The sequence below is a fragment of the Cydia pomonella genome, chromosome 18 (assembly GCF_033807575.1).
Source record: "Cydia pomonella isolate Wapato2018A chromosome 18, ilCydPomo1, whole genome shotgun sequence".
Lineage (NCBI taxonomy): Eukaryota > Metazoa > Arthropoda > Insecta > Lepidoptera > Tortricidae > Cydia > Cydia pomonella.
The window spans coordinates 9,909,683-9,936,680 of record NC_084720.1 but is presented as its reverse complement, the minus strand read 5'-3'; the positions used below and the strand labels follow the sequence as shown (position 1 = coordinate 9,936,680).

Here is a 26,998-nt window from a genome sequence, read left to right as displayed (position 1 = left end):
TATGTAATTTGTAATAATGTAGATGATTTGCTGTAGCTAGTTTGTATTATTGCTATTTCATATTCTATTATGATTAGTAAGTAAATATTATTTATTGCACCATTAGATTTAGATCACTTTTATTTTTAAGAGTCCTTATTCCTACAGACGAGCGTATTTTGTAAAATGCTTCCTTTTTCATTCAAGATTACGACGTAACTATTAGTATTTATTCAAAAACTGATAACGTACTTAAATAATCGTTTCCTAAACTAGGGGCTCCAACAGTTCAAATTTTCATTTTCTCTTTTAAACCTCTTTTTTAATGAGGTTTTTTGGGAGTCTTTTCCAAATTTTGCAGTGAGATGTGGCGTTTCGGTTCTCAATTTTGCTATAAACAAGAATCATTTGGTACATGAATGACTACAATTTGATTCAACATATCTCGTACGAGGGGCTGGAATGATTAACAATCGAAGATTCATTTGAAAAAACTGATAAAATACCTTCCGAGTTTTCTTCATTTTTTTGGCGAAAACAGGGTTTTATTATATTTTATTTCCGCAAATTGTACGCATATTTTGCTTTAAAAATAATATTATAGCAAACTGTAACTTTATGTTAACCTATAAAAAAAAAATCGTAACTATGGGACGTACATTGCCGTAAATTTATATTTTTTTAAAACACGTATAAATCACGCAGCAGCGACGCCCCGCTCTCAGTCCGCGCGGAGCGCGCTTAGAGGACGGACCTGTGCTCGATTGTCAGGCATTCGTTGCGATCGTAATCAGCTACGGAGTTCCGAGAAGTGCTATATACTGCGATTAGAAAATCTTAATAAAAGTTCATTGTTTACAGTATGCCTAACAGACTCGCTTATTGATGGATTTTCAGTGTTACTTTTTTTTTAATACTAAGTCGGTGGCAAACAAGCATACGGCCCGCATATGTACGCCTGCAACTCCAGAGGAGTTACATGCGCGTTGCCGACCCTAACCCCCTCCCACCCCTCGTTGAGCTCTGGCATCCTTACTCACCGGCAGGAACACAACACTATGAGTAAGGTCTAGTGTTATTTGTCTGCGATTTTCTGAAAAACGCATTTTCACTTGAAATTACGTTAGGGTTTGCATTATTATTTTTGACCCGGATGAAGTCCAAGTTCTCATGATGGAGTCAGGAGTTGGTCACCAGAACTCCTAATCTACTAATTATAATCCCACCGTGTTTGGGCTCAAAAGATTTGCCCTGACGAACACCATCAATCTAGATGAGGTCCAGGGTCTCATGATGGAGTCAGGAGTTGGTCACTAGAACTCCTAATCTACTCATTATAATTCCATCGTGTTTGGGCTCAACAGAGTTGCCCTGATGAGCACCTTCAATCTAGATGAGGTCCAGGGTCTCATGATGGAGTCAGGAGCTGGTCACCAGAACTCCTAATCTACTCATCATAACTCCATCGTGTTTGGGTTCAATAGAGTTGCCCTGACGAGCACCATCAATCTAGATGAGGTCCAGGGTCTCATGATGGAGTCAGGAGCTGGTCACCAGAACTCCTAATCTACTCATCATAACTCCATCGTGTTTGGGCTCAATAGATTTGCCCTGATGAACACCATCGATCTAGATGAGGCCCAGGGTCTCATGATGGAGTCAGGAGTTGGTCACCAGAACTCCTAAACTACTCATCATAACCTCATCGTGTTCGGGCTCAATAGATTTGCCCTGACGAGCATCATCAATCTAGATAAAGTCCAGGGTCTCATGATGGAGTCAGGAGTTGGTCACTAGAACTCCTAATCTACTCATTATAATTCCAACGTGTTTGGGCTCAAAAGATTTGCCCTGATGAGCATCATCGATCTAGATGAGGTCCAGGGTCTCATGATGGAGTCAGGAGTTGGTCACCAGAACTCCTACTCTACTCACCATAACTCCATCGTGTTTGGGCTCAATAGAGTTGCCCTGACGAGCACCTTCAATCTAGATGAGGTCCAGGGTCTCATGATGGAGTCAGGAGCTGGTCACCAGAACTCCTAATCTACTCATCATAACTCCATCGTGTTTGGGTTCAATAGAGTTGCCCTGACGAGCACCATCAATCTAGATGAGGTCCAGGGTCTCATGATGGAGTCAGGAGCTGGTTACCAGAACTCCTAATCTACTCATCATAACTCCATCGTGTTTGAACTCAATAGATTTGCCCTGATGAACACCATCGATCTAGATGAGGCCCAGGGTCTCATGATGGAGTCAGGAGTTGGTCACCAGAACTCCTAATCTACTCATCATAACCTCATCGTGTTCGGGCTCAATAGATTCGCCCTGACGAGCATCATCAATCTAGATAAAGTCCAGGGTCTCATGATGGAGTCAGGAGTTGGTCACTAGAACTCTTAATCTACTCATTATAATTCCAACGTGTTTGGGCTCAAAAGATTTGCCTTGATGAGCACCATCGATCTAGATGAGGTCCAGGGTCTCATGATGGAGTCAGGAGTTGGTCACCAGAACTCCTAATCTACTCATCATAACTCCATCGTGTTTGGGCTCAATAGATTTGCCCTGACGAACACCATCGATCTAGATGAGGTCCAGGGTCTCATGATGGAGTCAGGAGTTGTTCACCAGAACTCCTAAACTACTCATCATAACCTCATCGTGTTTGGGCTCAATAGATTTGCCCTGACGAGCATCATCAATCTAGATAAAGTCCAGGGTCTCATGATGGAGTCAGGAGTTGGTCACTAGAACTCCTAATCTACTTATTATAATTCCAACGTGTTTGGGCTCGTGAGGGCAAATCTATTGAGCCCAAACACGATGGAGTTATGATGAGTAGATTAGGAATTATGGTGACCAACTCCTGACTCCATCATGAGACCCTGGACTTGATCTAGATCGATGGTACTCGTCAGGGCAAATCTTTTGAGCCCAAACACGATGGAATTATGATGAGTAGATTAGGAGTTCTGGTGACCAACTCCTGACTCCATCATGAGACCCTGGACTTCATCTAGATCGATGGTACTCGTCAGGGCAAATCTTTTGAGCCCAAACACGATGGAATTATAATGAGTAGATTAGGAGTTCTAGTGACCAACTCCTGACTCCATCATGAGACCCTGGACTTCATCTAGATCGATGGTACTCGTCAGGGCAAATCTTTTGAGCCCAAACACGATGGAATTATAATGAGTAGATTAGGAGTTCTAGTGACCAACTCCTGACTCCATCATGAGACCCTGAACATCATCTAGATTGATGGTGCTCGTGAGGGCAAATCTATTGAGCCCAAACACGATGGAGTTATGATGAGTAGATTAGGAATAATGGTGACCAACTCCTGACTCCATCATGAGACCCTGGACTTGATCTAGATCGATGGTACTCGTCAGGGCAAATCTTTTGAGCCCAAACACGATGGAGTTATGATGAGTAGATTAGGAATTATGGTGACCAACTCCTGACTCCATCATGAGACCCTGGACTTCATCTAGATCGATGGTACTCGTCAGGGCAAATCTTTTGAGCCCAAACACGATGGAATTATAATGAGTAGATTAGGAGTTCTGGTGATTAACTCCTGACTCCATCATGAGACCCTGGACTTCATCTAGATCGATTGTACTCGTCAGGGCAAATCTTTTGAGCCCAAACACGATGGAATTATAATGAGTAGATTAGGAGTTCTAGTGACCAACTCCTGACTCCATCATGAGACCCTGAACATCATCTAGATTAATGGTGCTCGTGAGGGCAAATCTTTTGAGCCCAAACACGATGGAGTTATGATGAGTAGATTAGGAATTATGGTGACCAACTCCTGACTCCATCATGAGACCCTGGGCCTCATCTAGATCGATGGTGTTCATCAGGGCAAATCTATTGAGCCCAAACACGATGGAATTATGATGAGTAGATTAGGAGTTCTGGTGACCAACTCCTGACTCCATCATGAGACCCTGGACTTCATTTAGATCGATGGTACTCGTCAGGGCAAATCTATTGAGCTCGAATACGATGGAATTATAATGAGTAGATTAGGAGTTCTAGTGACCTACTCCTGACTCCATCATGACACCCTGGACTTCATCTAGATTGATGGTGCTCATCAGGGTAAATCTATTGAGCCCAAACTCGATGGAGTTATAATGATATAATCGAGTAATATGCACAAACGATTGGCATCTTGGCTGGGCAGCATGGGTGCGTAGCCAACATGCCAAACGTTTACGATACGACAAGGAAACACTATCTGTCTCTCTATCGCACTAATATGCGCAATCGATTGGCTTCTTGGCTAGGTATCATGGGTGCGTAGCCAACATGCCAATCGTTTACGATACGACAACGAAACACTACTCTCTCTCTATCGCACTAATATACGCAAACGATTGGTATTTTGGCTAGGCACTAAGCAAGTGTGTGGCCAACATGCCAATCGTTTACGATACGACAACGTAACACTATCTGTCTCTCTATCGCACTAATATACTTTATTTATACCTGCAGTCATTCAGTAACTTCTTCATTTTCCATTGGTGTGAAAGAGACAGAATAAAGAGCAAGGGTTATAGTACACTCTGTAGTCTGTACACTTAGTAGTAGTGTACATAAAAAAAAAAACTACTGTGCATATACAATAAAATAAAGAGTGCCCATATGATATCATATGACACTAAAGTTAATGTTGCTTGAAATTATATTGAAAACTATCAAGATTATTCTAGTCTGCATTGAAACGCGCGTCGCGTTGCCGGCGCTCGCGTACCGAGCGCCAACGCCATCTATCGAGCGTTATTTCGTGAAATCGGAGAACGCTCCAAGGATTAAGGGCTCTTAAGAACTTTACTAAAAACGAGCTGAAGGAAGGGGACATATCATCCATAAATTATTAACACAGAGTCCCTAACAATACGAGGGTAGCTCACCGATCTATGTAATAATGCTTAACATAATTATGAAATACGTCCGTATATAATATGATTGGTATAGGAATCGACAATGTTTCTATAATTCTTTGTCTACGGACAGGTGTCACAAAAATCTATGAAAATGCATTGGTCTTATCATCGCAAAAGCGAGGTCGTCTTGCGAAAGAACAATACAATCTTATTTATGATTTGTTTTTACTTTTTATGAGTAAGAACCGCCTCATACACTCACGGAGCTCCGATAATAATTGCACTTGCGGATGTTTTCATACAAGTACCTTTTTTACCATAGTATCGATAACAGTGGCACGACATCAACCGTTATCGAACACTATTTTGACAATACTGACGTTATGCAGTGGCTCGTGCCTTGCAAGAACGTACACATAAACAATTTGGTTCGCAGTAACCCATTATACTATTACTGAATAGGACAAACTTTTTAAGAGCTTAATAATATTATATAGTTAATGTACAAATTGCGGGATAAATATCGGAAGTAAAGTAATAAGTAGGTAAATCATGTGGATTTCAATTAAAAAAAAAATGTGTCCTGTTTTTGCACGTTAGTAGCGCTATCTATGTCTTGCTGTTGTTTCCTATTGTGTAAAGGTTTAATTTTCTTTTAAATACAATTATCAAATAAATCGTATTTAACTGTGGAATTTTTCATAATCTATGAAGGGCCACATTTGAACGTAGATTAATTCTAATCGGCATTATCATTGTTGTTTCTTGACAGTTTTGCGCGTCGCATCATCTGTCCTTAACTGGACAACAGTCGGCAGTTATTTTTAACGACTCATTGTAGACTTTGCTAATAGTATCGGTTTGTACTACTGGATTGCCAAATGTTCCGTCTTAATCGGAGTTTCCTTTTGCAGTGCCCGGTAAAACGTGCGGTAAAGTTCTACTCTAACTGCGTGGTCTCATAAGGAAACGTAAATAAATTAGCACTACGCGAAGTTTTCCTACCAGCAACTTTAAATAGACTTTTCATATTTTCTTTGATCTTTATCTTATTAGCCAATATTATACGGGTTGTTTTCTGTGTCAAGTATATGCTGGAACAGAGAACAGAAATCGGAAGTAAAATGAGAAGTGAAAATCATACGAGATTTTTAAAACTTTAGAAACTTCACACAATATTTCTCAATTTACCCATTTGTTATTGTAAAATGCCTACACGTCAAGTAACCATTGACTCCTTCGCTGATGTGTCATCGTCATCTTTGTTTGACGTGGAAGTCTTAATTCGAAATTCAGGCTATGTCGCAATTCGTATTTCTATCGTTATCGGTTATATTATAGCCCTTGCTAAAATTTCTGATAACCTTTGCGATTAAATGTTTCTAGTATTAGATTAGAAACAACCTATTTTTATTTCGTGATTCAATTAGACCTTAAGACCTTGTTAATCTTTAAATATTTGAAAGTATGGTAAAGAACAGATTTATAGCCTATCAATCAACTTAGTCAGACGGACGGTAGCCCTACGCGCCAAAATTTTTAAATTTTCCGCTTTTTCTATTGACGGCTTGACAGATTATATAGTTGATATTTGGTCCCTATACCAATTTCTTTATAACCTAGAAAAAACCTATAATATATTGTAGAGTACTGATCAGTAGTTAAGAATAAGTCAACTTTATATTTCTCATTCCAATAATCATTAAGAACGTACATTCAAATCCGTCTTAGTCTTCACGGTTCCAATCAAGTAAGAATCACTTATGATGGTAAATAAATAAATTATATATATACTGTAATAAAATCCATCGGTGCCAAAAGGAGCAATCCTTGTTACTTGACTTGTGGCGGTAACGGGTAGAACCATACGCTGCTGTACGAAAATACCGTTTATCTTATTATATTCAATGGGGTTTTGAGCTCGGCCACGTACTCAGTCATAGTTGCAGATTTTTATTCATAATCCTTTCTCTACTCTACTACCCCATTTGTTTTAAGGTTTGCGCTTAAATTTGCGGCTGTTTTTTTTTTTTCTTTTATACCCTTTATTTTAAAGCTTGATCCATTTTTATTAGAACCGAATCCTGACCTGATGATGCTTTACAAACATACATACACATACATAGTGATTTGATCCATGAAAATCGCATTGCAATAATTTAACAAAGTACGAGGGCTGATCCGAAAGTTGTTAGTTGCTCCGGCTCTACTCATGCGATAAAAAAAAATATTTATATTATTGTGAGGGATATTTCAATGACCATCAATTTTTTTTTTTTATGCAAATAGTTTTTAGGGTTCCGTAGCCAAATGGCAAAAAACGTAACCCTTATATAGATTCGTCATGTCCGTCTGTCTGTCCGATTATGTCACAGCCACTTTTTTCCGAAACTATAAGAGCTATACTGTTCAAACTTCGTAAGTAGATGTATTCTATGAACCGCATTAAGATCACACAAAAATATAAAAAAAACAATAAATTTTGGGGGTTCCCCATACTTAGATCTGAAACTCAAATTTTTTTTTTCATCAAACCCATACGTGTGAGTGAGGTATCTATGGATAGGTCTTCAAAAATGATATTGAGGTTTCTAATATATTTTTTTTCTAAACTGAATAGTTTGCGCGAGAGACACTTCCAAAGTGATAAAATGTGTCCCCCCCCCCCCCCACCTGTAACTTCTAAAATAACAGAATGATAAATCTAAAAAAAATATATGATGTACATTACCATGCAAACTTCCACCGAAAATTGGTTTGAACGAGATCTAGTAAATACTTTTTACTTTTTTTTACAATAACTGTATATAAAAAGACAGCACTCTCAATTCTGACAGGAGTCTCAATTACTGATTTTCATGATTGATGGTTAGGCTTCGACGCGTCGAAGTAAAAATAAAATAAAAACAAAAATAAGCGTATTCTAAAAATGTATTTACACCACTTTAATAAGCACTGAAAAATCCCTCACAATAGTATAAATAAAATTTTAATCTCATGAGTAGAGCCGGAGCAACTAACAACTTTCGGATTAGCCCTCGTAGTTATATCATCTGCTATAATTAGTTTTATAATTTTTTATAATTCCTATTACTAGCTATTAAAAACTGTTTAATGTAATAATTTTACGGCATGATTCAGTACAAACACTAGCTTGTGACGCTTGATAAAAAAGCAGTTCTCCCACGTTTAAGTGCATGAGGAGATGGCGATTGCCGTAATTACTGAACGGAGAATGGCACGCACTTGCGATTAGCTCCTGTTAATTGTAGATTACCCTACACGTGTACGACATTGTGCTCCGTGATGATTGACATGTTTATATGTATTTGTTCATTTTACAAAGTATCATTTAATAAGATTTGTAGTGTGGAAAATAGATTGCTTATTGATAACGTTTATGTATTATTATTTTATTACCTACTGGAAGCTTAGGTATAGTCAAGATATTAAATATCGACACAAAGATATATGCCATAAATATAACACACTACCTCAATGTATACGCAAACTCGCATGAATACATATTTTAGGCACTTTGTCCGTGTACTGTACAAAAATTTAAAATTCACGAGTGCTTGTGAAAATAAATGCCCATATACAGCACTAATCTCCAGCTATATGAATCTATCCATATCTTGGCACCATCGCAACTCGAACATCCAAAAAGGTTTTAATCGTAAATATTCCGAAGTGGTTTCCTTTACGTAATCTCAAATGTCCTTATAACAATTTAGTCAAGAATGATGAAGTATAGTATAACACCTACTAAAATTTCATCCTACAGCAAGCAGTTTATTGCACATATACATATTTCCTTTCAGGAAACTGCGCGTATTGCGCCATGCCTGCTTCTCAACCCAAATGCATACCTACGCCTTCAACGCTTTGGAACATGAAATATACATATTTGTAACATACTTAGTAAAAAAAACCTAAATTAAGCCTGTGTTCAAAAAAGATCGCTGATGCAGCCTGTTCCACGTTGCCGAGCCTGTGGGCCCTATAATTAGATTAGCCTGCGAGCCTGGAGCGACCAGGACTGGCTAAGCGAAAAAATAGTGCGTCCATCGGCATGCGGGGTTTATTGACCGCGCAACTTGTATCTATTACATATATATGTTTTGTAAAATGTGAGCGAAAGTCGAGAATTAATTCGCCTTTGTTGGCGCCAGTTATCGTCGCGGGTCAAAGGGCTCGATGACACTGATTATCTAACTTAAAACCAGTTGGCTAAAAATATTTTGAGCGTGGGTGTAGGATTTTATAACACGTTAAGTTCATAGTTATAGTCTTATTTTTTTTTCCCAAACCTCTATGTACCTACCTGCAGTTAGATGTTGTTGCACTTTTGACCCGAAAACCCAAACCTAAGGTTAAATGAGTTAAAACTAAGTTACTGGTTTCTTAGCTTATTGATTTAACGCGTGATGTGTACCTGATTATGCTAATTAGGACCCCTTTGGATATAATTTTAAAATACTTTTTTTATATTGACTATGTTTAGTATCTTATACACAAGGATTTGTGTGTTTAGAAACTTGTGAAGTCGCACTGGTCGAATGTATATATTTCACATACAAAACTGTGACTTTACGAAGGTTGGCAATGGCACTTTTACTCGCCTTTTCTTAAAGTCTAGACAATGAAACCAGTCGTGTTTGCACAATGCTATTTGAACTTTCGAAAATCTGCAATTGAAACAGAAGAATAAATACAGCGACAAATTAACGTGTGTAGACAAGCTATGTTTAATCTAACCCATGTTTGGTTTATATAGTTTTCTATTGTAAATCAAATAATGTAAGTAATTTCCTAACATTTTGTATTTTTATTCGCATCCTGAGTTTTGGAGACTTCATAAATGTAGGTAGCAAAACTCTGTTCAATTGTGTTCCTTTCTTACAAACATAAATGTCAAAATGACAGATAAGGACATACTATTATAAAAAAAACTATTATTAGACATAACAAGCAAGCGTTTATGAATAATGTCATAAAAATATAAGCTCAGTCCAATAATACAATAGCGTAACATTTTCTTAATATGCATTTATCCTTGCATTGCGTTAACATTTTTCTCCAAAAGAAATCAGTTTCACAGAATTCAAGTTCCTAATTAATGAGTGAATCTGATTTCAAATATAAGATAAAGATTTAAGAAACTGGTCAAAAATTAGCGACAAGGGATGTGATAGCCTTTTTAGAAACTACTTAGTATTTGTATCATGTCATGATTCAGATGACGATTTCTCTCGCTGTAAGGAGGCCAAGGTCGCTCCATCTGTCTGGTTCGCTGTCCGCTCCGTAAATATTTACTGCTGCTGTCTCGCGCTTGCTTCGACCAAATATTCTAATGCATTACACAGACCTTACTTTTCTATCTTCATGAGTTTCCTCTTTCTTAATGAACACTGACTTATGTCAACCTAGGTTCCCTGGGGATTTCTCGGATCTCAGATTTCTCTTAATCCATCTAGCACTAGTCGCGATATATTGTCTTTAAGCCTCTACTCAGCATTTTCGCTACATTCAGGAAAATCTGTGCCATCGGCAACAACGTCTAGCACTACGAGTCTAGCTTGGCATTGAATGAGTTAAATAAAACAATATAACTTGGTTGAGAAATATTTCATTATAGTTATCTTTCCTTATGCAATGTATTTCTATATTGACTTATCGGGAGATATTTAAAAAAAAACTCAAATTAACAGCATAACTTGGCTGAGAAATATTTTATTTATTCTAGTTTTCTTTCCTTGTATAATTTATTCTGAAGGTATCTTCGATGGTAAAACTCGATTAATGGTATGTCTCTGTTGAGAAATATTTGTGTTATTCTAGTTTTCTTTCCTTGAGTAGTGTCTATTTTAAATTTATTCACGTATTTTATGTAGCTCCACTCATATTGAAATTATCTAAATAAGTTACCTTTATATAATTCATACGTATCCTATCCAATTCTGTATGCCTGTCTTTCACACAAGGGCCTTCAATTGTGTCAGCTAGTGACCGTTCTAAGGTCCTTAGGATGCCCTTAACGCGTGACGAGGCCTCTGGGGTATTTATAGACACAGGACGATGTGCCCTTTTTACTACACCATTTTATAGTTATTGCGACATTGATTGTATATTTTATTTACACCCGTTAAATACAAAGTATCACAGAGCCTTCGATCGCTTTCGCTCTTAGTTACCTTTTAATCCATTGGGTAACGACTATATTTATTACTCTCCTAAACTCACTCGGAACAGAAAATTCGATCCTGTCTGAAATTCTCGGCACTCTGCTCGTTAGGGTTACTAGGTAGAAATAAATGGCTTAACTTTGTCGGGCATGCGCAATAACTCATGCATGACGCTTAGCTGATGGTTCGCCTAGGCTGATTTTTATCACAACATCACTCGCCGCCAGCAGAACTTTTATCCGGGCGGTTTCCGAAAAAAATTCTCGTGTGAATGGAGCTTCAGAATTTACATCCAGATGATACAACTCGACAGTAGGTTTTTTAAGAAAGGAATGAACATGTTCTCGGTGGGTGGGGGTGGACCGAAATTAATTTTAGGATATTTGCTTTTATGTTTTTAATATAATTCCCAGTATCTGACAACCTCAAACACGATTGGTGAAAATTTTCTCGATAGGAAAAAATATACAAGTCAATAAAAGTATTTTATTTTACATGCCAACCACCACCACCAACAAAAAAAAGAAGAAGAAAAAGTTAAAAGTATGATATTTTAATTATTTTAAAAACTCGCACAAGTCAAATTAATCAAAACATTACTAATGCTTTTTAGGGTTCCGTACCCAAAGGGTCAAACGGGACCCTATTACTGAGACTCCGCTGTCCGTCCGTCCATCTGTCACCAGGCTGTATCTCATGAACCGTGATAGTTAGCCAGTTGAAATTTCTACAGATTATGTATTTCTGTTGCCGCTATAACAACAAATACTAAAAAACAGAATCTGAATTTAACTGGTGACCGAAGAGCTGGCGGCTTCCTCGCACAACGTATCAGTATTGCGATACAACGAGGAAATGCCGCCAGCACCCTTGGTACAATGCCTCGAGGGCCTATTTTAGATATAAGCTAGTTATAGTAATCATCTGTATATATCCATTATGTATACTGTTATTGTAAATAAATATTCTTGTAAAAACAGAATAAAATAAATATTTCTTTCCAATCTCGAGGTTCTCATCCAATCACCGAAGTTAAGCAACGTCGGGCGGGGTCAGTACTTGGATGGGTGACCGTTTTTATAGATAATGGTACGGAACCCTTCCTGTGCGAGTCCGACTCGCACTTGGCCGGTTTTTCTTCATTTGTTCAAAAAATCCAGTCCTAAGCGCATCGTCTTTTTCCTTCATGCACGGGAGTCACAGGACCCATAAACGTGTCTCTTACAGGTGGGTGTAGTTTAATTACTAACCCGGACTCATCCTCACTTGTGCAGCGGAATAAACCAACGGACAATAGTAATCAATGCCCTCCGTAGATAGTTATCGTCACGAAGCCACCGATCTTTATCAAGATTAATTGCATGATGATCTCAGACTGCCTCCTGAAAGGACTGTACGATAGCCAATTTGATAGCATTTTATGATTGCGACACTAAATTAATTTGGGTAATTTCAGTCTGACAAACAAGTAAAGTTTGTATTTACAAATAGTACACAAAAAGCGTTTTTACTCTTAGAACCGTATCGTCAATGAGGATCGTACTCATAAGAGTTAATTTTGATTTTTTTCAGCCTCCCGGAGATAAGACGATAATAAATCAAATAAAGAAACCTAAAATTGGTGATCTTATCGATAAAAAGCACCTCCAGGCAAGCGTAACATCCTAACCCCATTATTCATAATTTCATAAATCTTAGCAAACCTCTGTTAAATATTGTCAAAAACTAAGAAACGATTATGAACGGTTTGTTAGGTTCGACCGAAGTTTTATGAACGCTAAGAGGAAGCTAATGGATACCTTTTTGCAGCCATTTCTTGGTATCCATTTGGTTGGCTTATGAACTTGGCCTTTGACGTCACGTATATGTAATTCGTTTTAAGAATCCTGGAGGCTAAGCTGTGATTCAGTTTTCGGCTGACTGTCGAAATCTGTTTTTATCTCTAGTGTAAATTGCTTACGTAAATATCATACTAGCAAATTAAATTTAAATAACCTTGCGTTCAATCTGCACGGCAATTTTTTTTCCGTGATGTTATAGTGAAGATACTCGAGATATAATAATATCAAATACCTATTATTACATCTTTACTTCTTCTTCAACCTAGCGTTTTCCCGGCCTAGCGCCAGGGTCCGCTTATTATTACATCTTAATTATAACAATAAAAATTGTTTAATATGTATGTGTATTGTATAAGTAAGTATATGATAGCCATATGTATATATTGAATAATATGTTGCTTAACATAAACATTTATATTTAATATTCAATTTCTCGTACACGCTGTAAATGTTTCCCGCACCTATTACTGCTTGATTTCTGTTTGGTAGATAATGCCTTCTGTCCTGGCATTAAGTTCGCCTTATGCACAATAAAGTTTAAATAAACAAATAAATAAATTAGAGCTAAAATTAATTGCATTTACCACCCAATGTGTCTCGTCGTACAATTTTTATTTAGCTATACAAAAGAAATTGCGAGTCGAACTTGCGAACCGAGAATAACAGAAGTAAAAACTATAAAACCACAGCAAGCTACATGTCTTACAAGAGAAATGTTAATTAATTCTGAAAATGATAAATTATGATGCATTATTCACTGACAGCTACGAGCGGTGACTACAATAAGTTAGTCCTTTCGTCTCGAGTACAGGGAACATACACCGATTGAATGCACAATAACTGTATCTACACCAGGTTGAGTCACCGCGGTCTGCCCTGCTACGACCTTTATTATCTCGTTTACATTCTGTCGAAGTTATTAAGTCTGTGCTACTATGTAAGCGGGATACTTCTGCCACTGCCACCGCTACTGTATTGGTTATTTTGTGGCGGAAGCCAAAGGAGAGGTGAGACCTGTGAGAGATAGTTATATGTATAACTCCTGACAATAGTATTTCCCAGCCGGGACTGAAGCATTATGTTACTAATCTAGGGTCAAAACAAGCTGCTATATTTTTCTTAAAGTAAAATGTTTGTTAAATGAAAGAAGATTCGAAATTACATTCATATTCATAGAAAGTAATTTAAATTGTTCTTAGAAGGTACCCAAACACCAGGACTCTATTTACATAATAGGTAATGAATTCATAAAGGCTAACGAGTCTCCTAATCTCATTTTTATTCTCGCATCAAACAATGATTTGAAATGAACTTAGATTGATAATGATATTTACTAATAACTTTATGCCTTTGTTTCAGATGGTACTTCCGTAAAATAAAAAGGATTGAAGCGGAAAAGAAGCTCCTTTTGCCAGAAAACGAGCACGGCGCTTTCCTCATTCGAGACTCGGAGAGCCGACACAATGACTTCTCGCTATCAGGTATATACTTCGACCTCTTTTATGCTGTAATGCAAAGATAATCCTAATCTCAATGCTAATCATGTCAATGAACTTCGAAGACCTATGTGGTCTCAATTTGACCAAACAGTAATAGAGTTATTTTTATTATTAAACTCAAGCTATTTAAATCCTTATGTGATTCAAGCTGGGACCAATTTTGCCAATCCATCTTCGGTCTGTTTCACTTGTAATGTGTAACATACGACATGACCATAACCCAGAAATAAGTTCGCAAAAAATAGCTACTTATATGTATGACAAGAATAATACAAATTGCCAAACATAACGAGTTAAAATTGTACGTTTAGTTATGGACTAGATTAGGGTTAAATGAACAAAATGTTGCCACTATCGTTTTGTAGATTTGTCGTGCCCGCTATGCACTATTTCAAATATTTTAATTCGATACTACGGTTTTTTGATTTCAGATAAGTCTTTATCTATTTTACCCACAATCCTAAGAAAGTCGACTATAACCATTCTATCTAATACGACTTGTATTACTTATAGTCAATGTTATTATAACATTCCACATCAACGTCATTAATAAGCTTCAAGATCCGTTTGTGAAGACTAATGTTACTTTTATGTCGGGTAAAGGTCTACCAGAGGTCGATTTTTTCCGGACATGTAATAATTTATCTGGACTGCGGACTATAATTAGCTCTTGAACGTCTTGAAACTGTACTGCGGTGGTGTGTTAGTATTTTGGTATTAGGTATGTACCTATATCACAACTCGCGACTACTCAGATCAGTTATTGAAGTAGAGAAAGCAAGAGAACGTGTCATGCGCTAGGAGGGACAACATTAATTCTTGACCTGCCACTATCGAACATCGGTTATGTTAGACAGTGACAATTCTGTACGTAGTACAGTCAGCATCAAAAGTAACGGATCAAACAATGTTTCAAAAGTATTTACCATTTTGTTACAGCTTAACAAAAGTTGATGGTTCTATATGTAGAACAATTTAGAATTTAAAAGATATACTTTTGAAAATAAATTTTAGAGATTTGTCTTTATTTGGAAAAGTTATCGGGAATATCTGATACTTTTGGCGCGTTGTTTCATCCGCTACTATTGATGCTGACTGTACATACTATGTATTGTTGTGACAGGACGTAATAGATGTATGTCTGACAACCCTACTCGTACACCAACAAAAAGCGACGCCTGCGCGGGTTCAGTCCAGTCTATTTAAAGAGTTACCTTAAATGTTCTAACCAGGCGTCTTACGAACGTGTTCATAGGCTCTCGTAGGATCTATTCCGATGCTAAACCGGTTCAATGTTTTTCTAAAGCTCCGGAACGGGCGTCGTGGGAACAAAGACAAAGTACTTCGTGGTATCGATTCAGCCGTTACTGGTGGTGATTAGTTGCTAATTGATATAAGTATCATAACAGAGAATTGAAAAAAGTCGCATTTCCCAATCGCCTATAATTTTTTTGTCTTTAATCTTTAACAAGCCGAACGTATTTTTTAGAAAATGTAGCCTGTTACATAGTCTTTTTGAATGATTAGTTTAAAAAAGTAATATCCCCACCTATTAATTAAAAAACCTTACAATCTATCGCCTGTAAGGTTTTTTTTTTGTAGATTTGTTGGTGTGAGTCAATCGCTCCTCGCTAGAATTACGGGCGGCCGGTTGCTCTTTGTTTCATAGGTAATGTCTATTGTTAAGGTGTAAGATACTGATTCCAACTTAAATCCGACCAACTCATAGTGCGGTATTTATGCTAATACTTTTATGTTACGTTGTAATTGTAATTCGACACAGAGAGCGCGCCGGTTCATGTGATGCAAAACGACATTGACGGACAGCCGCGCGGGACGTGCGCGGGCATTGTCTCTATCGTGCCTGGCATGTCCACCGTATGTGCTTTTGAAAAATTGTTCAATTTTATACTTTAATCTCATGCAATAAAGAATATTTTCGAACTAATTTTCAAATGCGCTTAGGGAGCTATGTTGACCACGGCAGCACTGCGTTTTGTATGTACGCCGGGTGCTGAATAGTGACGTCATGTGGGGCAAATTTAATTAAATTTTAACTGTACGCGAAATTAACGCGAGTTTTTTTTTAGTTTTCTAAGCAAAGGCCAGATGGACACTGTTTAATACATGCTAAACAAAACCACGTACAGCCTCACGAAGCACGAAACATGCATGCGGGCGTGTTGTCCATTTTATAAGTATGCGGAGTGCGAGAACTGTAGCGCCAGTGAACGGAAATAAAACATGGAACCATTCTGAATGCTCAATTATAGCCCAACGTAAAGTACTCTAAGGCGGGCGGGGTTACAAATTACTCGATTCGCAACTTCAGTTCGACCGATATGACAGTCCGTGATAGATGGCTAAATCGGTTTATAAAAACGACGTTTTTGTAATAATTAAAAATGTCTACATGCGTCATGAAGTGGTGCAAAAGTTATCCTTAACATTCCAATGACAGTAGGATCACTTTTCACGTGTAAGTAAACAGATAACTTCAGTAAAATTAGATATATATGACGACATTTTTTTTCAATACTACTGTGCTAATTTAAAACGTAACTGCATACGACTTTCATAACAACATACGTCTTTTTAGATTACGAAGATAAAAGGAATGATGTTACACTAAATAAAGTAGACTATTTATTAACTTATATTTGATTTAGATATTTTCTATATTATAATAAATTCCTTATTACAGATTTGTATTTTCCTTTTATCTTTCATGGGATGGAGCTATAAGTAACCTAGTTATTTGTTATACTTTAGGTATAATCCGATTCCCACAAGATGCTATTCGCAGCGAGCTATGGAACAAGCTGTCCAATTAGAGAGACATTGATTTCAAAGATGAAGATTTCAACTTGTCAAAAAAAGGGTTCACACAGCTTAATAAAACCGATGTTCTTTCAATAGTTTGTTACGGCCGCTCTGTGACAACCAACCCGTGAGATAACCATACCCGGTCTCCTATATGTAGTATATGTAGATATTTTTTCTGTCACTCTTTCAATGAACTTGTTTAACACACATTATCTGAAAATGTAGATCATTTGAATCAACCCTTTACTGTCATATACAGTGTGTCCCTAGCCATTGGACAAAGCCGAAATGTACATATGCATTAGGGTATTTAGAACCAGTGTACAAAGTATCAACAACCGGTGTAGCGGTTTCGAAGAAATTAACAAATTACCATTTTTTACTTTGGAGCAGCCTGTATGTGTTAGTAGCTCCTAAGGTAATATCTTCAAAGAATAGTATGGAACCTTCTTCGATCTTTTTGATAATCTTTTTTATTTATGACACTAATAAGCTTCTGACTTTTGAAAAATGTCATTATTATCAAATATTTCGAACAAATTGTCAAAAACACTGCCAAAGATTAACACAGTGTATTTCTTTTCGTTGTCGATTATTGCAAATAACTTTTGTGCGAAAACATTATTTTTTTATCTTTTGTTCTAATTAAAATATATTAACGTTAGAGCATTCCTGAGAAGTAACCCTACGTGGGATTTCAGGGTTTGTCCAATGGCTAAGGTCATCCTGTATATATCCCTGTATGACTAAGACTTTTTGTGAAAACTTGCAACTGCAATCGTCCTGCATTTAGACAACGCACGCAGAGGTAACTATTTAAAAAAAAAATACTTCCGTTGGAACTGAAAGCGGGGATGAGCCTTTATTTTCACTCGGTCTTTTCAAATATTTTTGGCCCGATTCGTGTACCCATATACATTTTGCTGGCTGTACCTGAATTACCTAAATGTGACTACGCTCTGCCATACAGATTAATAATAATAAGTAAGTGTTTTTATATTTTACTTTTATAGACATATTGTAAAAAGCCTAGCCTAAGAAAAGAGATAAATAAAGGAGATAATATAATATAGAGATAATAGCGGAATATGTTAACAAATTGTCCGCATTGGGCTAGCGTGAGGACTATTATAGCCCGAGCCCTCTCGCGCATGAGAGGAGGCCTTCGCCCAGCAGTGGGACATATATAGGCTGAATTATTATTATTATGTTATGTTAACACAACAATGAATATTTACTTATGTTGGATTAGCCTGTCATTTCATAACAACATTTTAACTAGTTCTGATTTAAACTTTCACGATTTTTACACATTATTAACTAACACAAAACGGGACTTAATCGCGTATTAAGTTTTAAATTTACCTCCGACGTTTCAAGAACGGCGTTGTCCCCGTGGTCTCGGAGAAGACTGGCTAAAGTTGACATCAATATCTTCTAGCCGCGCGAGTTCTTCGAACTACCCGCACTTGATCTTGTTTATTGACTTGAACATTTTGCGCACCAGGGATGTTACTCTGTCGACACACAACACTAACGATTTTCGATTTTTCGACTGTCGATATTCGTTCTCGCTTACATATACTAATGACTGGATTCCATGTGGATGAGATCCCCAAACCCTCGTCCCGATTGAAATTGCAATGTTTTTTTTATTTCAATGGCTTCCCGCACTTTTCTGCTGTAGAAATGGCGATCCGTGGAAAGGATTTTAGGGTTATGCAGCTCGATCCAGTAGTTTGGTCCTGACTCCAGTAAATGCTCAGCCACAGCAGACTTGTTCACCTGACGATTTTTGACAGCTGTGATATGTTCCTTACCTCTTTCTGCTATGGTCCGCTTTGTTTCCCCGATATAGGAACTACCACAACTGCAATCAATTTTATAAACGCCAGGTGACTGAAAAGGAATAACGTCCTTTGGCGACCTTAGGCTCCCTGCGACTTTGGATAAAGGGGTGTAAACTGTCTTTATAGAGTTCTTTCCAAGTACTGTTCCAACTTTATCCGTTACGCCTTTTACATACGGCAGAAAGGCCGGTTGTCTGGAGAAATCAGGACGTTTTCCTCTTGCTTTCCGTCTGGGTTGCCACTTTTTTACCTTATACCCGTTCCTTTTTAATACCTCCTGAATGTGCGACATCTCGCTCATTAAATATTCAGGGTCACACACATTGTGTGCTCTGTTCACCAGAGAGCTGACAACCGATTGTATTGTGTCGGGGATGGTGGTGCGAAAGGGCGATACCTGTCAGTGTGTGTTGGTTTCCTATAAACAGTGTGATTTAGGGTTCCGTCCAATCGACCAATCACTTTCACGTCCAGCAACGGCAAACTGCGTTGTGATTCTAATTCATACGTAAATTTTGTCTTTGGAAGAATTGAATTTAGATATCAAAGTAGTTGCTCCACCTCCTGCTTACCACTCTTCATAATGCAGAAAACATCATCGACATATCGTTTCCACAACTTCATTGCCCAAGGCTGCAGGTCTATACTGGCTTCGATATGCTCCATCCAGATATTTGCCAAAACCGGTGTTACAAGGCTACCCATGGCACCCCATCAATCTGGAGGTAATGTTTTCCACAATACAAAAAAAATTGCTGCCTTCCAAGCAGTTCCTCAGCAACACCATTGTGGATTCCGATATACCACCATCGCTCAGTTTCCTTCCAGCCACTTCAAGGCATTATTTAACGGGAACATTGCCATTAGTATATGTAAGCGAGAACGAATATCGGCAGTCGAAAAATCGAATATCGTTAGTGTTGTGTGTCGACAGAGTAACATTATTTGACTGGTTCTTCAAACTATTATGGCATAAACCTATCCCTGTGCACGTCATATTCTAATCAAAATATTAAGCGCGAACTCTCAGCTGCCAGTACAGCAAGAAGGTTATTAGCGGATTAATGTTGTTGGTAGTTATTGCGATTATATGCATTTCATCTATACTTATTTGTGCACATGTAATAGAGATGACTATTATTTCGTTTATCAGGTTTGATTACAGGCTCTGTAAACGTATCGTCTTATTTAAATGTCATATTTAATTGTGTATGTGTGCTAATTATAAATGTGTGGTAATGTTGCAAATGCAGATTCCATGTTTTATTTCCGTTCACTGAGTAGCGCCCAATATGATTTAATCTATTTGGAACTGGACGAAAAAAATAAAACTACTTCGTGTTTGTTAGTTCCTTAATTTATAATCCACGCAGACATAAGATGTCTTTCAAATGTATCTGTCAACGGCGATACCCCGCCAAACTAGTCTGATAAGCCTTAATTATAACGTGCACATGCGAGCGTGACTTGACCAACATGGCTACAGAGTGTTAGTGTTTGGCAGATCGTGTGTCAAACGGCCAGGGGTGGGTAGCCAGGGCTACTTGTAACACGTTTTGCTCCAATTTACGCCCACCACTATTTTGTAAAAAAGCGGCCAAGTGCGAGTCGAACTCGCCCATGAAGGGTTCCGTACCATTTATGACGTATTAAAAAAACTACTTACTAGATCTCGTTCAAAACAATTTTCTGTGGAAGTTTGCATAGTAATGTATATCATTTTTTTTTCGAGTTTTCATTCCGTTATTTTAGAAGTCGGAATCTATCGGAAAAAGAGGCCAAGGGAGACCCAAAGACCGCTGGATTGATGAAATTCAAAGAATTGCTGGTAGAGACTAGAAGCTTAAAGCACAGAATAGGAAAAAATGGAAACAGATGGAGGAGGCCTTTACCCAACGCGGGGCCATGTAAAGAAAAGAAAAAAAAACACTAAATTTAATTACTTTATAAAAACTATATGTAAATTTGCATGGAAATAAAAGGGCTTTATTATTATTATTATATTATTTTAGAAGTTACAGGGGGGGGACATATTTTTTCACTTTGGAAGTGTCTCTCGCGCAAACTATTCAGTTTAGAAAAGAATGATATTAGAAACCTAAATATCATTTTTGAAGACCTATCCATAATTACCCCACACGTATGGGTTTGATGAAAAAAAAAATTGTATTTTTATTTTATGACGTATTAATAAAAACTACTTACTAGATCTCGTTCAAACCAATTTTCGGTGGAAGTTTGCATGATAATGTATATCATATATTTCTTTTTGATTTTTCATTCTGTTATTTTAGAAGTTACAGGGGGGGACACATTTTACCACTTCGGAAGTGTCTCTCGCGCAAACTATTCAGTTTAGAAAAAAATTATATTAGAAACCTAAATATCATTTTTGAAGATCTATCCATAGATACCCCACACGTATGGGTTTGATGAAAAAAGATTTTTTGAGTTTCAGTTCTGAGTATGGGGAACCCCCCAATTTTTTTTTTTTTTCTATTTTTGTGTAAAAATCTTAATGCGGTTCATAGAATACATCTACTCACCAAGTTTGAACAGTATAGCTCTTATAGTTTCGGAAAAAAGTGGCTGTGACATAACCGGACAGACAGACGGACATGACGAATCTATAAGGGTTCCGTTTTTTGCCAGTTGGCTACGGAACACTAAAAACCTATCTACTATTTGATACTCATCTCAATAATATCTACACATAAATTATTAGAGTTAAACAGCAGCTTTTACGGCCAAAGTGCTTTGTATTATATATTTATATGCTATTGCTAGGACAATTTTGCATAGAAATGGATAACAATTTCAGGTCATTTTATAAATATTAGTGCGAGCGAGATGTATAGAAAGTACAACAAAGACGTTAGTTATGTCAGATTGACACTTCTAAGGCAGTCATGGTAAGGCTATAGACGCCTGCATGTTTCATTTTTCTAGATAAGATATCCAGCGTCATTAAAAGCAAAACTATGTTAATTTAATCAGACTCCTAAAACAAATCTTGATCAATTAATTGATTAGTAATATACTATAAATAAAGATATATAGTATGTTGATGTTTATTATCTTACTATTAAGTTATAGAATTTAAAGTGTAAACATCGTTCTGCAAGAAAACTTCATCATATCGTCGCTTTACACTGTTTAAGCAAAAAACTAAGTCTCTGGTGTTATATTAATAATATACACGTATGAATTGTTCCTCGGCACTATTCCTCAAATAGATACAATGGCGCCCGCATAAATTTACCAGGCTTTCTCAATAAATGAAAGTAAGTTCGTTTCTTCCACCTGAGTAAATTAAGATTTCACGTGTACTTGGAATATCCAGCGATCTGTGTCGAATATAATAATCAATACCGCTGGGAAATTTGAAGACCGTTACATGCCCTTGCGCACCTAAGGTTATTTACATAATGATAATACGATTGTACTGCCATTTTGCTTCATACTTTACAGAAGACATCGCTTATTAATGTAATACCTTACCTTGTATGATTAGTTACTGTTGCGCCACTTGCGGCCTAGCAATTATTTTACTCTTTGCCATATTAGCCCAAATATTCGTGTTGCATCTCTTTTCATAATACATAAAAACATGAAAAGGTGCATGATTCGAAGTTTTTCGCCCTTATAGTTGTATTTCTTTTAGTAATTGCACAATTGAATCTTAAAGTTTTTGTCATTGAAAAGTTTAAAAGTACTCGATATTATCGACTGCATATCTTCCGGGAACGCGAATATAATACATATGCAAGTTCAAACCAATAACGATTAAATTACATGTAAGCATAAAGTTACATTTAACATTGTAGCTGCGCGTCGCTTCATATTACTGACAAGATTGTGTAGTGATTTATTGTGGTGATTCCTGTAAACTTAATATGTATTTAATGGAAAAGTTTTATAAAAGAACTCAAAAAGGTTAGTAGTGCGTATTACGATATTAAAACTACAATTAGGTTTACAATAATAATGAAACGTGCAACAGTTAATTTTTCGGGTTAACTTTTAGGCCTGTTGTATGCGGGTTAACAGATACTGAATCAGTTACATTTGCGTGACTGTTGACTTAATTTTAACAATTATATATTCACTATAACGGCCTGATTCGAACTTTAAGATACGTCAATTTTTTTTTAAAGATACTATATGGATTTGGATATCCGTCTCAAAAGTAACTTTTTTGTTCGAAGAAACGTCATCTTAAAGTTCGAATCGGGCCGTAAGCAACATAATTGTACACAGATAAAAAATATATCTTAATTCAAAACGCAAAACTCTCTTGCGCACGGTTGCTTATATAAAATAATAAATTGCTTAGTCCAATAAATATGTCTGGAGTTAAAAACAACATCATTTTTTAAAGGAGAATAAAAATTATTTAGTTTTATCTTTACACATTTTTAAAGCGAATGGTAGTGATTTGAGTTAAGATATTAATTATTCGCCGCAAGAAAAAAAAGTCTTAGAAAGAGATATAGCACGCTCTTAAAAAACGGTTTTATCTTGAGTAACTCTAACTCAAACCAAAAATATTACCAAATTCCAAAGAAGAACCACCAAAATTTTCCTTTGAGATTTTTAAGTTTTTAGGCAAGAGCGATTAATTTTTGGTTTGATGTTGTCAATTTACAGTCAAGAGCTTTAGCTCTAACTATAAATAACTAATAGCTTTAGCTATTTTAAAAAAGAAGCACCAAAACTTTGGTTTGAGACTTTTAAGTTTTTATACAAGAGCCATTAATTCTTGGTTTGATGTTTTCAACCTACAGTCAAGAGCCAAAGCTATTTCAAAGAAGAAGCACCAAAATTTTCCTTTGAGACTTTAAGTTTATAGACAAGAGCGATAAATTCTTGGTTTGATGTTTTCAACCTACAGTCAAGAGCCAAAGCTATTTCAAAGAAGAAGCACCAAAATGTTGCTTTGAGACTTAAGTTTTTACGCAAGAGCGATTAATTCTTGGTTTGATGTTGTCAATATACAGTCAAGAGCCAAAGCTATTTAAAAGAAAAAGCACCAAAATTTTGGTTTCAGACTTTTACATAAAATAGTATCAATAAATTTGATGAAGGGGACAAAAGCGCTGGTGGCCTAGCGGTAAGAGCGTATGACTTACAATCCGGAGGTCGCGGGTTCACCCCGGCTCGTACCGATGAGTTTTTCGGAACTTCTGTACCAACATTTGATATATACCAGTCGCTTTTCGGTGAAGAAGAAAAACATCGTGAGGTAACCGGGCTAATCCCAATAAGGCCTCTAGTGTAACTAGTGCCTACGCCAATTCTCGGGATTAGTTTCCAAGCGGACCCCAGGTTCCCATGAGCCGTGGCAAAATGCCGGGACAACGCGAGGAAGAAGATGAGGATGAAGAGGATTATTCAAAACTACAAAGATTTCAACGAATGACGAAAACCATGCTGGTTTAAGAAAATTCATACTTTATTCAAGACATACTAAACTTGGCGCTAAGAGATTTCAGCTCTAGACATAAATAATATCATATTTCACATTGAGTAACGCACTCTTGAACCAATACTTTTTCTTGTTTTTATGGAGAAATATAATTCTCAATTCAATTATGAGTATCTAACCCCAAGAAACAAAGTTTCTTGGCACAAGTTCTTTAAGTATTGCACTAAGACAGGTTTAATTTAAAAAATACAATACTTAAAACAAAACGTAAACGCTCTTGGCGAGAATAATGAGCTTTTTAAAAAAAACTTTTTATAGCTCGGATAGAGAATTTAATTTTTTAGCTTAAATAATAAACTTTGAAATATTTTATATCTTGACGCAAGAATTTTATTGTTTCCTTATATAGGAAACACAAAATGTCTTGACACAAGAGTATTTACTTGGCTGGAGAACTATTTTTTTTCTGTGTATGCAAAATCTGTAGAAATGTTGATGTAGGTTTTATAAAATAAGTACACTTACTCGTAAACCTGTTTTAAATACATATTGGGATTGAGTGCCATTAAATAAATTTCTCGAAAGGGTGATAATAGTCTGTTCTTGTACTTCTGGTGTCTGGTGTCATTTATAACAATACAATATAGATAGACAACAAGCTGTTTCATATTGTATTTTTTATTAACCCGCATTCGTATGACCCCGGTGGAAAAGGGGACAGGGTTGCAGATAGAAATTACTTCCGAGAAGATAGTGATTCGAAGATGGACTCATCACGCAAAGTTATATGTACAGCAGGGTTCTTTTTAACATCATCGAATATAACGCGTGGCTGTTTTAGACAATTAAAATCAAAAATCAACACAAAATGCAATAACTTGAGTGTCACCATTATTGTACATGATAAATCGAGGGTCAAAATCAAAACATAGGCTCTTAGATTCGTACATTATTCTTTACTTAGAGCGATTCTTATTTGTAGAAACCAATTAAATTTGGTTAAAAACCGTGATTGGTTGTGGTTAGGTCTTGCAGCATTAACCATCTTTTTTTTTTACTTTCTATACTTGCTAGACTTCGTTTTTTTTAGCATTAGAAAGAATGTGAGCGATATTGACATATTTTTTATTCAATAACGCGTTTGAAAAATAAATGATGTAACAATTATAAATCATGTACTACAATCATTTACATTACTTTGCTTTCACAAGTAAAAGTTAATTATTTTCAAAAAGCGTTTTTTAATAAAAAGAAACGTCAAGATTTGATTGTTTACATTTTTTCTAATGCTAAAAACAAAACTATACATCTATACTTTCCCAGAAACCTACCTACGCGAGTCTTTTGAATGAAAATTTATAAATATTTGGGTATTTTATTCACAATTCAGAAAGAAGTTTCCTTCATGAAAGATTTCGGATCTACTACCTACTAGGCTACGCAGCCGTTATATGTAGACGTTATATAAAATTAGGCATCAAATGGTATGCTAGCATTCGTAGTTTCCCAAATAAATACGCCATATCATTGAAGTGAATAAAAGTAGTGACCTTATAGTTAATAAGGTAAAATAAGAGGTGCAAAGATTGATATTTCTCGGTTAATAATACTTCCAATTAATTTCTATTGAAACAATAATTTCTTTGATAAACGTAAAGTATCAGAATTTCACATTTTTTGTTGTTTTTTATTAAAAAATCTTATAAAAATATGGTGATCCCCAATTCCGGAGTTCCGGAATTGGGACCCAATATAGAAAATCTGTTCCGGAATTGGAAACCGTCCGATATTGCAAGCCCTAGTTGTGGTTACATCCCCAGCTGCTTTTTAGGTGTCCAAGGACCGTCTTTTGAAGTACATTTGTACTTGATTGATTATGGTTTGTGCTGGTAGCCCTTAAATTATTTGGCTTTTATACAAAAAAAAAGATTTGCCCTATAAAAAACATTATACAGATGTTTTTTATAGGGCAAATCTTTTTTTTTTTTAATAACTTTTTTAATGGACACATTCTGTCTAGTTTTACTATTGAGTGACAGTGATAATGACATGCCGACGACCTAACTAAACCAGTTATAGGTAAACATTGTTGCTGCGATGATTCATTCCAGGCCTGCATCGCTTTTATAAACGTTTCATAATAGACGCATTCCTGAGATACTTCAAGTATGTCGCTCGTATTAAATATTACACAAGTAAATATTTAGTATTCCTAGTAAACCTATGATGACTGTTATGCAATTGGTGTAAAAACCCTGTGCTATGAAATATTTATGCAAACAATATCATTGATTTTGACTTGTATTATTTCTGCATTTATAATACGACTAGTCGAAGGTGTTGCTCATAAAATACGGCGTTGCGTGAACGAAAGATTTCCTTGGGTAGGATTTAAGAAGTGGAGCCACCAAGCTTTTCTTATATCTACTAGGCCAAGTTTGGTATCGTTTTCGTTATAATTGCTAGTATAGAGA

At 36.5% G+C, this 26,998-nt stretch overlaps 1 protein-coding gene across 2 annotated transcripts in view; it reads left to right on the top strand.

Annotated features, from left to right (window-relative positions):
* Positions 1-26,998, top strand: part of LOC133527589 (tyrosine-protein kinase Src42A) — a 97,538-nt gene that overhangs the window by 47,777 nt on the left and 22,763 nt on the right. For both annotated transcript variants that reach the window (XM_061864654.1, XM_061864653.1), the window contains exon 2: positions 14,281-14,402. In XM_061864654.1, coding sequence (XP_061720638.1) covers positions 14,281-14,402 — 122 coding nt within the window. The remainder of the gene's footprint in view (positions 1-14,280; positions 14,403-26,998) is intronic.